Here is a 12,298-nt window from a genome sequence, read left to right as displayed (position 1 = left end):
CTGTTGTGGGCTAATATGTTCCTGTTACGAGTTGGAAATAAGATGTGGTGGTGAAAGAATACACATGAACTGCATAAATGAAATGAAGTGAAATTTAAAATGACGAGAGTTTATATCGTGTCAAAGTCTTCTCGAATTCCATAAATCATTGCCTAACATCACTACGACGTTCATTTCATCATTTCAGTTTATTTTCCGCAATCCATACGAGTCCAAGGATAAACATATTGTCACTACAAATACATCACTTTAGTGTGGCGCCTGTGTCTTAACTTAACCCTTTAACTCCCAAAAGTTATTTTGAAACATGTAACCTTATCCAGCAACGGGTAGTGAGAATACTCAAACTTATCATGAAGAAGTTTTTTTCTTGATCTAACATCAAATTTTCGCGTTAGATGTACAAGGAAATGTATAACAGTTTGAGGAGAGAATTAACTATTTGATCTGGGAATTAAAGGGATAAATAAAATCTCCCCTTAAGGGTAATGATGGTTCTACCTTCATTCTTTGGTCCTTTGGTTCATTTTTTGACTAATTTTTCTGGATTTATTATGATTTATGTTTTTTTTCATTACTTTCTCTTCCTCAGACGTTGTTCCCATACTGACGTCCACCGTTATCGAGTGCCATAGGTCGGGACTGAAAAATTCTTCCTTCAGCTATGCGGCCATGTTGATGAGACCTGAATATCGTCAAAAGATTGACCTCAAGTACAAAAAAAAGATTGAACAAATTGTCAGGTAAAACTTTTCAGAGCCGGCTGTTTAAACATAGTTTGACCAATGACTAGCAAAACAGCCATCTAAACTACTTAAAATTTAGCCAAACTTTTTGTCTGAAAACCTTGGTATTTGTGAACAGTGTCCTGAAGGCTTCCAAGAAACATTTTCCACAAAAACATCGGGATCCATTTGTTGTTTAAAACCGCGGAAAAGGCACAGCTTCGTTCGTTTAATCGGCACCAAGGTTTTTATTAAGAACCATTCAGAAATCTGACGAAGTCTTTCCTTTGATTATCAATTTGTCCAGCAAATTTGTCCAACAGATTGTTTCCAGTTCTTCAGTTTTATTTCAGTGTCCTACGATTAACTCTGCTTTCAGGAAACCAGACAAGACGGAAGAGGACGAACCTCAAGATCCTTGTCCTTACTGCGGCAACGAAGTACCTCAGACTAAACTGGACTGTCCAGAATGTAAAAACACCATACCTTACTGTATTATCACGGTGAGTAACAACTGAATAGCGGAAGCCCGTGGGCCAAACAACCGCCAGAGACTGGGATCTAATATTTCGTGGTTTGCCTCGTTCACTTGCAAAAATGTCTCGCTTGTGTACTAACATGTTTCTTGAGCTATATTGTGGTACTACGGCAATTCTAGAAATTTAGTGACAGAGAATTAATTAGCAATGATGCAAAGCCTATTGCAGGCAAATTCGCGGAACTTTTGATTGACTCTCACAAAAATTCTGGGAATATGTCGTGACTTTCCGTCAGTCTTTCTATCTCGCTTAATAGCTTCCTCTCGTTTCTTACCTGTGACCGCGTTTTTCAATACTGTTTTATTTCACAGGGTCGTCATATGGTTAAAGACAACTGGACAATGTGTCCTAACTGTTCGTTCCCTGCTCTTCACTCGGAACTTATGAGGTTGATGTTTGTATGATATAAAGATATAACCTGGCTTTAAACCGGCGCTCTAATTGTTTTTTCTTCGTTATTCGTCATAAAAGGAGGTTAATCATTGAAGAGCGACGTAATATCGTCAGTTAATGCCATGTTTCAAATATGAGTGGAATTTTCAAACAATTCGGAAGGCCTCAACCCAAGTCAGAAAATTATGATTGTTAATTTCTTGAATGAACGCACACTTTCGGGAGTTAAGTTTTCATTGGCTTAATAATTGTTGATTTTGAGGTTCTAAATGTTTGTATTTATCGAGGAGCGTGGGAAGGCTCTACTTTGTTTTTTCTTTCTCTTTGGGGCTCGCATACTTGAATAGGAACGTGGCGGTAGTCACTCGTGTGACTATGATGGCATGACCAAATTTTCTTAAATTTAGGATCCGCAGCGCGCGCAAACTCCACTATTTCTAAGCTTCCTATGGTGTGCGACTGTGCAAAGTGTCAGTTTATTTCTTGGTAGGTTTTCACCGCAGTAAAGTAAAGGTACTACTTTTTTACATTTATTGCAGTCTACTGGAGGCCAGTGAAACAGTGTGCCCAATGTGCTCCCAAAGCATAGCAGCCACGGAAGTGAAACCAATCAAGGATCCATCACCGTATTTGAAGACTGCAGATCAAGACTGAGAATCGAGCCCGAACACGAGTTCTGCGAAATGCTACCTTGGAGTTGTATTTAACTGTAAATAATCATCGCTTCTTGGATCTCTGCGTTTTTATTTTATTTTATTTTTTTTGATCGCATGAGATGGTTAGAATTTAAGTAATAAATAGAATGCGAATGGTACTTTGTCGTCAATAAAAACACGTTAGATGTACTCAACAAATTTGTTGTGAGATAGTTTTTTCCTCTTCCACAATGTTGAGTCCGGAAGCTAAACCACTCCAAACTTGCGGACTCGAAATTTTGTTAGGAGAGAGAATGGTTTACATTTTTCCTTTAGAGGCTCATTGCATAATCTAAACGCGCCATATTGTCTTCCAGGAAAATACGAAGTGGCCAGAAATACATTTGTAGGTAGCAGGAAGGACAAGACCACAATCTTACATCTGCATAATTTTCTGTCACGCTATTTTTCCGAACCGTTATTAAGTTTAAATACGCAATTCTTGTTACAGTTGACAAAGTTAAGAGCATTAGTAAGATGTTTATATATACTCAGCTGCTTTTGTGATAGTTAGACATTTCATGAGGGGTTAACCGAAGCGGTTGCATAGAGACAGATATTAATATTTCTCTGGCTGCTGCTCACTATTTCAGTTCTTTAATATTGTACATATAAAATAATTATTTTGCACTGAAGTTAATGTACATGTGTAATCTTACAAGAGGACTCAAAATTATGTCGGAAAATCTAACCAGTCAGTTTGGTAAGTTGGACGTCCTCTTGCACTCAAAAATATCAAGTTAATTGAATCTTCACCCATCCAGTTCCACATGCATTTTTCATCACAGCACATCAAACTTACAATTGAATCTTTTAACACCAGTGGAGTTGAGTACAAAGTGACAACAACCACACAGACTGCCAAAATAAGAAGGAAAAAACGAAAAGAAAAAAATTGAAGGAAATGTCGTGTCAGCCATTGAAATCATAAATCAACTGGATGTGCTAATTTGGGATATCCAATTGTTTAACAGACTTGTGTTTGACTGTGGAACTGTCAAGGTTCAGATCTGTCGTACTTTCCACATAACTACCTTGTGTAAATTAATCAGTATTGTTTTCTAGGCAAAACAGAAAATACCTGTGTCCAGACTTCGAAGAAAAAAACATTACACAACTGTTTTGCCTAGCCTACCCTGAGAAGGCAATGATACCTAGCTGATAAAATCTAAACATATAATAATTGTTTTAAGTCTCCTGTTTTGAGAAATGTTGATGAAAAACATTCTCCTTTATTTTCATCGAGTCAAGGCTACTCCTCACGTGAAGGCTGAATTATGCAACTAATCAAGCTGACTTGAGCCAAGTTGCATATTTCACTAGTACTATTCTGTACTAACAAAACTAGCTCCAATGCAGGAAGAGGATGGCATTACCAACACTTGATGAAAATAACAGGGCACCTTGTTTACTCTAAATTAAAACAAAATCTCCTACCCTTTACAAATCAGTCTGCCCTTTGACTTTGGGAACACAAAACCACATTTAAATAAGCCACAGCATATTAAAGCATGGTGTATTACTTTTTATCAGTTGGAGAGAATTTACTGCATCAAAGACAATTGCATGTAGAATTTTATGGACAGAAATAAAGGAAACTGTTAGAGATTGCATTAAATTCTAATCAAAATAACTTTTGTTCTTAATTCTGCTGTTGATGCCATTACCAAGCTAATCTGGATAGAACAAATTCATTTAAGTTTAAAGATATACCAGCACATCCAGTTTAACTTTGCAATGGTGTTGGTCACAATCATGAAACAGGAAGTTGTAGTTGGTCCATCTCTAGCTATGATTTAGGAAAGAGTATCCTCTGATAATACAAATGCAGCTTGTGTTCTTTATTTCACATCCTCTGCCTTTCCAGTTTCTTTTTTCTTCTTCTTCTTCTTTTTTTTTCAAGGACACTGCATCAAGTTCCATAAATTACAAAAACTGAAATTTTAAATGTACTGGGCCAGCCACCTAAAGCCTAAAATAAAAGAAAAAAATACAATTGATTTATAATTTTCTCTCAGAATTAAGAGTCTACACAAGCAGGTCTTTGAGAAAGTGAATGGAGACCACCTCTAAATTGTTTAAGTGCAAGAACACTTGGCTTAGCTTGGATTAGTTACACATCCATCACTGTCCCCATTTTACTGCCAAGAGAGACCAAAATAGCATTTCTCTTTACAATTTTGATTAGTTTTCACGCAGACAGGTCATGAGCATACAGAATACTATCCGATAAATAATGCTTGATTTACTACCAAATTCTCAAAGGTCAAAATATAAGAAATGCGTGGTAAACAGAATGGATAATCTGCATCAAGCTCTTATGAGTGAAAGGGTTTTAACTGTATCACAGCAAGCCAATGAATCTCTACATATTGCATATGTAACCCATACAAAATCCATTACTGCAAAACTTACCTTCACCATATCCCTGTCTTTTTAACACACTACACATATACAATTCCATTGGCCGGGCTTGCAGATCTTTAGCGGCAATATTTCCCTGTGGGAAAACCATTGTTATTTCATACATGTAGGTGCACATTCAATACTATGGTAAAAAGCTTACAAGGCATAATTAAGGGATGCCACATAAAGGTTACAAGTAGTTGTAACTGCACTTGTGGCCATTAAGAGTGAATGACAAATTCCATGGTGTTGTAACCCTTAGTAGTTCTGCACTGCCATAGATTTGACACTTCAATCAATTTATTAATCTTATACACCTTTACAATTTAAAACCCAGGAACACTGCATGCACAAAGAAACATTAATTTAGGAAACATATCAAAATAGTACAAGCAAGTAACATCAATGATGAACAAGAACATTTGATTCACCTTTTCTTAATATTGAGACATCAGAATAATTATACTTAAGCTCTGTGAAGAGTATTGTTCAGTATCATAACATAACATAAAATGACATTCAGAACAACTACACAGATAGTTCAGTGAGACTTTAGTACCTTTCCTGTGGTGAGACCATAAAGGCCAAAGTACTGTCTAATGACATCTTCACTTGCAGCACCAGGGATATCAATTTTGTTACCAAGAAGAAGAACAGGGCAACTTGCTAACTGTTCATCAGCCAACAAACTCTGCAGAGTAAAAAATAAAACTTCATATAAGCTACACTATTCCTAAGCACTTCCTTGACTCGATTGTACATGCACCTCTGAACATCCAAACACTGTACATGTTTTGCTTGCATGAACCTTTTCTTTTTATTCTACCAAAGAGCACACAAGTGTACACTGTAGTGTCCATGGTTTATAATTTTGCTTATAAATACATGTATATCTTTTTTGAGTGAACTGCAGATGTAAATATACAATATATTTAAATTCAATGGCCTTTGTATAGACCATCATATGGTTAGAGCAGTGTTTGAACATGTAGCTCCAAAGACCCTCAAAATCATATCAATAATTGACTTGAGTAAAGGAAATTATAAGATACATGTTAAACATGTTTGATTTGAAGTTACTACTTCCAAGACGGCACAAACCTCTAATTCACTTTTGGACTCGGGAAGCCTCTCTCCATCGGCACAATCAATAATGAAGACTATTCCATTAACTGCTGGAAAGTAATCTTTCCAAATGCGACGAGCTGTGGAATAAATCAGAAAATCATCCTATATGTACATGACTTTGTGTTCTTTTTTATCAATCTGGACTGATATAGACAAAATGAATTAGAGCTTGAAGTGTTTTGTGACCTCAAAATTAAAAATGTAACCTAAATAAAAGCAAAATATTTTGCTCCTGCTGAGACTATTTTGGAAACTCTTAATTCACATTGATTTCACTACAGACATCCCCTGTGAATTCCCAATTGAAAAATATAATTTCCCTGTGGCATGAAGATGTTTGTATTGAGAAAACTTATCCTTAGGCTTCTCTACATTATATTCCTTTCATGTTTACTGACATCACACAGAGGTAAAACCGTTATGAGAGGGATATCTTAGAAATGAAACTACTCTTCTGAGAATAAAGGGGGTAAGTTTCGAAAGAAACTGTGGTGCTGCAATGGTGGAAGAGTATAACAGGTAATTTAGTGCTAACAACTGAGTTGAAAACGTAAATTGACCACTGTTAAGAGTTTAAAGGCTGATGTTTCGAGTATTAGCCCTTCGTCACAGCGATTGACGAAAGGCTAATGCTTGAAATGTCTGCCTTTAAACTCTTTAAAGTACTCTTCTGAGAGTCTACATGTACCTGTACTAAAGTTTACAAGTAAGGGAATCAGCACATCCACTCACTCTCCTTCCTATACCCAAACTTAAGTACACTGTAACAATGGATCTACAAGGGAAGCATATCATACCTTGCTTATGACCACCTAGATCAAATGTTGTGAACTTCATGCCACCCATTGACAATTCCTCGGATGCTAGGATTTAACATAGAATGACTTCAATTAACATTTTTTGAAACAAATTGAACAAGACCATGAGGTTTACATTTCCTTTAAGATAACAAGGAGGGTCACATATACGGTAAGAATAATAATATTCACGAGGTTATTGTCCAAAACATCAGAACTACATTTGTATTTTGAGCAAAGATTTCCCTTATCACCCATGATGCATGCTATATGGATTTTCATTGCATGGATTAGACTGAAGGAAAGGAACTTCAACTTGTATGAAAAATTAATTTCCCACAAAATCCTTTGTTGACCCATTTATAGTGTCTCAAACTGAGTTTCAAGGGTCTTGATGCTTGATTTGAATGTCTCAAAACTTGACTCAAGCCCTGTTCCTCAAAGTTATCAAGAACTGAGGATCGAGGGAATGTCAACTTATTATTGAGCTATACTGTATAAAATATTGGAAACAAACTGTTTGAAAACTGACTCTAACAATCCATTTAAGACCTAAAACCTATAGAGTACAACAATGACTACGTGTATGTTTCAACTCCTGACTCCTCTTTTCAAGGTGAGTTGTTACCAAAATGTACCCTCAGGGTGTGAAATTGTGCCTAATACAGGTGCCAATGCTACTAAATTTTTCACTTTGGTGACCAAATCCTGAAAATTGGTTGCCATATTGGTGACTAGAATGTTTCATCATAACCTTACCATGAGATATAGTGGATTAAAAAGATTTGCAGAGATAAATCTGCAGCAAACTTCCTTGTTAAGTTTGTTTCCAAAATGCAGCATGTGCATCTCAATCGAACATTGAACATTGTATATCATCCATCCTAGTGTCCACTTTAAAGCTCACTAAAGATCTTTTCCCTACCTTAATTTTGGAGGGTCTATCTAGAATGCTGACAGCGTAACAAAGGGTTTTGTTTGTCTCTGAAAATGGCAACCAACTTTTTTTGAATTGGCTACCACTTTGAAGAATTTAGGAGCTGAGTGGCCATCAGAAAAAAAAAATTTCACGCCCTGACCCTTCTGTCAGTTTGAATTGTTCATTAAGCATTGTACAGTTGTAGTGAAGGGCAGAACTTACAACTGACAAATTTTCAAACCGTCAGATCCAACAGCTATTTAAATGAATAAATATATGAAAGAACATCTTCAAGTATATGTACATAAGAAAACAACATACTTGGATGCAGGGTTGGTACATGCTGCGCCATACGATCATCCTTCAGCATGTGCAACAGGGTTGTTTTACCAGCATTATCTAGTCCTAGAAAAACTAATTTACCAGTCTTTTTCATAAGCCCTGAGGGAAAAAAAGCAATACACACACTATTATAAAACTGTTCAACATTAATTGTAACCCTTCACTCATTAATTCACAACATTTGCACCAGTCTCTTTCCCAGATATTTCGAGAAACAGACACAAAATACTTCATCTAAATAAATGTTATAAATGTCACGACACAAAAATGCATGAACTATGCTGACTGGTTCAAGCAAGTCTGGACTTTAAAATTTAGGAGGTCCAAAGTTCAAGTTCCACACACCAGATTTTGCTACATCTTTCTCTCCATAGCCTGCTGTGACCTCTATACTGCCTATTATTCATGCCCCTTTCCAGATGGGATTTTTAACAATTTAAGCTCTATTGGCCATATTTGTTTTGTTGTTGCTGTTTTTCTTCTAACAGTGAACCCTATCAGAAAATTAATTCCACTATAAACACTCTGTATTCATCCTGCATGTGGACTGAATCTCAAACCTCCTGGGCATACAGTGTATAGAAACTGTTTACTATACTGGAGGCTTGAAGTATTCAGTACAGCACAATCACAGTGGTAGACTGACAAAAGTCATTGTCTCATCATGTAACTCAATTTCAAGATTTAAAGAAATGTCCAATACTTGTATAGCTTTCAAAATAGACGAACAACAACAAGATTGAACTCAACACAGACTCGCCAATGAAGCAAAAATCTTGAATATCTTTGGCTAGAAAATTAGCACTTACATTAGGCAATTGCCCATTAGAAAATAGGTTCATCTCCTGGATGAAAAATTGGCAATTTTCCTTAGAGCGAAACTGAAACAGGTGGTCAAAACTAACAGGATAGATACTACAATGAATCATGTACAGTGTATGCACAACACACTGTTTGTATCAGCCCAAATTTAAGACAAAAGGCAAAAGTACGAGAAAATAAAACTCATCTTTAACTAATACACTAGATTAATTTCTACTAAAACCCTTGAATCTGAGTGTACTGAATGTATCTGCACAAACAGCTAAGGCTTTTCGTTTACTTATTTTTTGTAATCGCAGAATAATTCTCCACTGCAAGTAATTCCATCCGCAGAAGCTAGAAATTTGTCTAGGACAAAAACTTACCTAAATAGTTTAACATTCCTGTAAACCATTCCCACATAAACATTTTTGCAACAAACCTGAAAATGTTGACAGAGACAATCGTTTTTACATGAAATTAAATCCTGAGAACAGTTCTTTACACAATCTTCCTTCGAAGATACAAATTAACTTCACGAACAACTCACAGATTGAATCTCATCATGCTAAATTCACTTTCAGACAAAATAGTCATTATGATACAGCTTTAATTTCTCTCTTCGATAGAAACGGAGGAATGATTGTTTCAAAACCACAGCGTATTTCTTCTGTCAGCTAAATAGTCTCAGACATTTATAGCATTGCTACTGTAGTTGTGGTGACGTGCCAAAAATTACGTAAAGCGCCACTATCTATTCCAAAATAGAACACCGTTCACTTGTACACTGTAAATTCGATGCCGTGGATACTACTACGAAGTAGGAATTAGCGGGATAATTTCATAGAAGACTTAACAAAGCTCTTTCAAACGCCTGCATACTTCTCGGCTCAAGGACACGTAGTGCCAAACCGAATTATCATTTGCCGGTTCAGAGTAACAAGTATACCTTCACGCCCAACAAATTTTCGGGTAAAGTGAACCGAGAAGGATTTTTCACAAGGAAATTATCACAAAAACCTTTTCAAACTTACCTAAAACTTTGAAAATCCTACTTAAAATCGTGATAATATTGGAATTTCGTATAAAACTCTTACACAAAATTTTACACGCGTACGACTTTCCGGCACGATGTCCCGTATATTGAACCTATTGCGCAACTGCGCACGTAATGACCTCGATTTGGATCATGAGTGACTTCCGGTCAGGGGCGTCTAAGGCACGCGAAGATCATACCTGCCTACATAAGTTGTTTTTTTTTTCCAGGTTGCTTAGACTTCTTCTAATATATATACATATATATGTATATGTATACGTATGTTTGTCATAGAAAAGTTGTTACAGGTATTGAAAGAGAAACTTGCTAACAATGGCTTTCCCCAAAAATTGTTATTTCTCAGAATAAAAGAAGGGGACAGCTAGATGCGTACGTAAACGTACGTATTTCCGGTTGAAGTTTGGGCTGAGCCAGAACAAGTTGGGGGGAACTAAGCTGATCTTAAGTGCGGTAACTAAGGGTAATTTTCTCTTTTTTTTTCTGTTGCTGTTTTGTGGTTTATTTTTAACAAACGGTGTGAGCAAATTCATCACCCTGAATCCATCGTCCTGAAAAAACCACCTGCACATCGGTAAGAAACACTAATTTGTCGCTTACACAGTAACCGACCTGTAACTACAGGCCCTTAGAGATTGTGCTTGCATAATTTTTTACATAATTTGGAAAAACGAGCATAATTTTTGCTTCTTATAAATGTAGCACCACTGGAATAATTAGAACATCATCGGTTAAGTGTTTTTGAAGGGAACATCACGAGAGTCATGAGTTGTTTGGTCCTTGGATTGATTATTTATATATATTCGTGATATTGAGGCTATTCTGCGTCATTTGTCCTCTAAGGGGATGGAACCCCGGGAGTAAAGATTGCATAGTACTAGTTCCGCCTCTACAGGCAAAAAAAGAGACATCGAGCAACTCACAGATAAAGACGATAACCAGCCGCTATGAGGCCGCGTTCCTTGCGAAGACCGGACACGAAAGAGAAACGGAAATCGAGCCTAAGCAGCCACCCGTCTGGCCAGAAGGTTTTATCACGTTCGATATGATCGGAGTTATCAGGACATATTACTCGTGATGCTAACATCATACCTTTTGACACTTTAAGTCTCCGGTTTTTAGATATCATGCTTTATATAGAAATGAATTTGAACTTGTTTTGTGTTCCTTTATTAAAAATAATCAAGCAGCACAATCTTAAACTAGGATAATTTCCAGCATAATTTGGCAAAAAATCGAGCAATACTCGTAGTTTAATATACTACTTTTACTAGCACAATCTGTAAGGGACTGCCTGTAACTAGCACACGCCTTCATTGCATTGCAACCCCCTATTCAGTTCTACAGCCCACGATCGGGAAAGTTACGTGTTACAAAAGTACATATGTGCCGGATCGGCGGCGGTGCTTGGTTAAATCAGTTAAGATGTGCTTTACTCAATAGTTTAACATGTAATACGAGCAGATATTTTGGGAGTTACGTGGTATTTTTCATAGGCCGGAAGGCCCTCAAAAACGAAAAAAAGAAGTTTGTATCGGATCGTTCAGTCCGTTCATTTTTTTCCTCGGTATTTTTGCCTTGTTCTGTAGTGTAATAACGTGGCATGTTTTGCACTTTTTCATGAATGACAAAGCGGTGGAATAATAATTTTATTCATTGTACGGGACAAATGAAATAAAACCTAACAGTAAACTAAACTAAACATATGTAGACCCGAAACAAAATGAAGACTCTTGTCCTCTTTTTGTGCTTGGTAATTCATTGTCCTGACTTGATGGTGTACGGAATACTTCTTTCTGGCCAGCATAGGGCCAGCATAGGGCCAGCATAGGGCCAGTATATGACCAGCACTGAGACTAACACATGATGCGTCAGGTAAAGTTCCTTTCAGTCTTTTTGCCTATCGAACTTACATTTTCATAACAACAAGTTTTATGTTTAATACGTTACGCTTCAATAAAATTTCTTTTGATAAAAAGAATACAAAGATGGCGAAACCCTTTCAATTGCAAATTGCTGCCAGAAAAGTGGGTTTGTAAGGATTACTCAACAAGACAATATTAATTGATGAAAATGGTTTCAGAGCCTAGCGAATTACTAATTAATCAATATTACCGATAGAGATTAAATTACATTTGCCAGAGTCTTTTTATGGACCTACGTTTTAACTTAAGCAATATATATGCCTGCTGCTAAAGTCCTTCAGGCGTTGTTATGGATTATTTAGCAGCACCTCTTTATTTACAGCAATTATGAAGGCAGTATTTCATATCAGTGCTAAACTAATAACTGATTGCACAACTTAATTTTCCGGGCAAACTGTTTTCTCCGGCTGTTTGCCTTCTTAAAATTCGATTCTTTCAAAGCGAAGTCTACCCATGTATACCGAATGAACTTTCGAGTCACCACACCATCCGGACAAATGAATGGAACTTTTATGCAAAAAAGCATGGTTTTTCATCCGTAAAAGTGGAATTTTAATAAAGCCAAATAAACACT

General features: G+C 36.6%; 2 protein-coding genes and 1 long non-coding RNA gene across 4 annotated transcripts in view; 2 read left to right on the top strand and 1 right to left on the bottom strand.

Moving 5' to 3' along the window:
- Positions 1-2,511, top strand: part of LOC113678600 (WD repeat-containing protein 19) — a 37,307-nt gene extending 34,796 nt beyond the window's left edge. The window contains exons 48-51 of the mRNA XM_027195503.2: positions 593-743; positions 1,105-1,228; positions 1,576-1,652; positions 2,197-2,511. Coding sequence (XP_027051304.2) covers positions 593-743; positions 1,105-1,228; positions 1,576-1,652; positions 2,197-2,311 — 467 coding nt within the window. The 3' untranslated portion in view covers positions 2,312-2,511. The remainder of the gene's footprint in view (positions 1-592; positions 744-1,104; positions 1,229-1,575; positions 1,653-2,196) is intronic.
- Positions 2,512-2,927: 416 nt separating this feature from the next.
- Positions 2,928-9,930, bottom strand: LOC113678585 (small COPII coat GTPase SAR1B). Of its 2 annotated transcripts, none has more exons than XM_027195493.2 (8): positions 9,780-9,930; positions 9,132-9,187; positions 7,924-8,043; positions 6,684-6,749; positions 5,860-5,963; positions 5,318-5,449; positions 4,768-4,852; positions 2,928-4,324 (listed from the first exon to the last, which is right to left on the bottom strand). In XM_027195493.2, exons 2-8 carry the CDS (start codon positions 9,172-9,174, stop codon positions 4,296-4,298), a joined length of 579 nt encoding a protein of 192 aa, XP_027051294.1. In that variant the 5' UTR covers positions 9,175-9,187; positions 9,780-9,930; the 3' UTR covers positions 2,928-4,295. The 2 variants fall into 2 exon arrangements, with proteins under 2 accessions (XP_027051294.1, XP_027051286.1); XM_027195485.2 differs by lacking the exon at positions 9,780-9,930 and adding an exon at positions 9,296-9,658.
- Positions 9,931-10,239: 309 nt separating this feature from the next.
- LOC149035270 (uncharacterized) lies at positions 10,240-11,496 on the top strand. The gene is made up of 2 exons (XR_016182554.1): positions 10,240-10,373; positions 10,643-11,496. It is a non-coding gene; the product is annotated as an uncharacterized LOC149035270 (long non-coding RNA).
- The last annotated feature ends 802 nt before the right edge of the window (positions 11,497-12,298 follow it).

The sequence above is a fragment of the Pocillopora damicornis genome, chromosome 13 (assembly GCF_964200805.1).
Source record: "Pocillopora damicornis chromosome 13, jaPocDami1.2, whole genome shotgun sequence".
Classification (NCBI taxonomy): domain Eukaryota; kingdom Metazoa; phylum Cnidaria; class Anthozoa; order Scleractinia; family Pocilloporidae; genus Pocillopora; species Pocillopora damicornis.
This window is presented reverse-complemented; position numbering and strand designations above follow the sequence as displayed.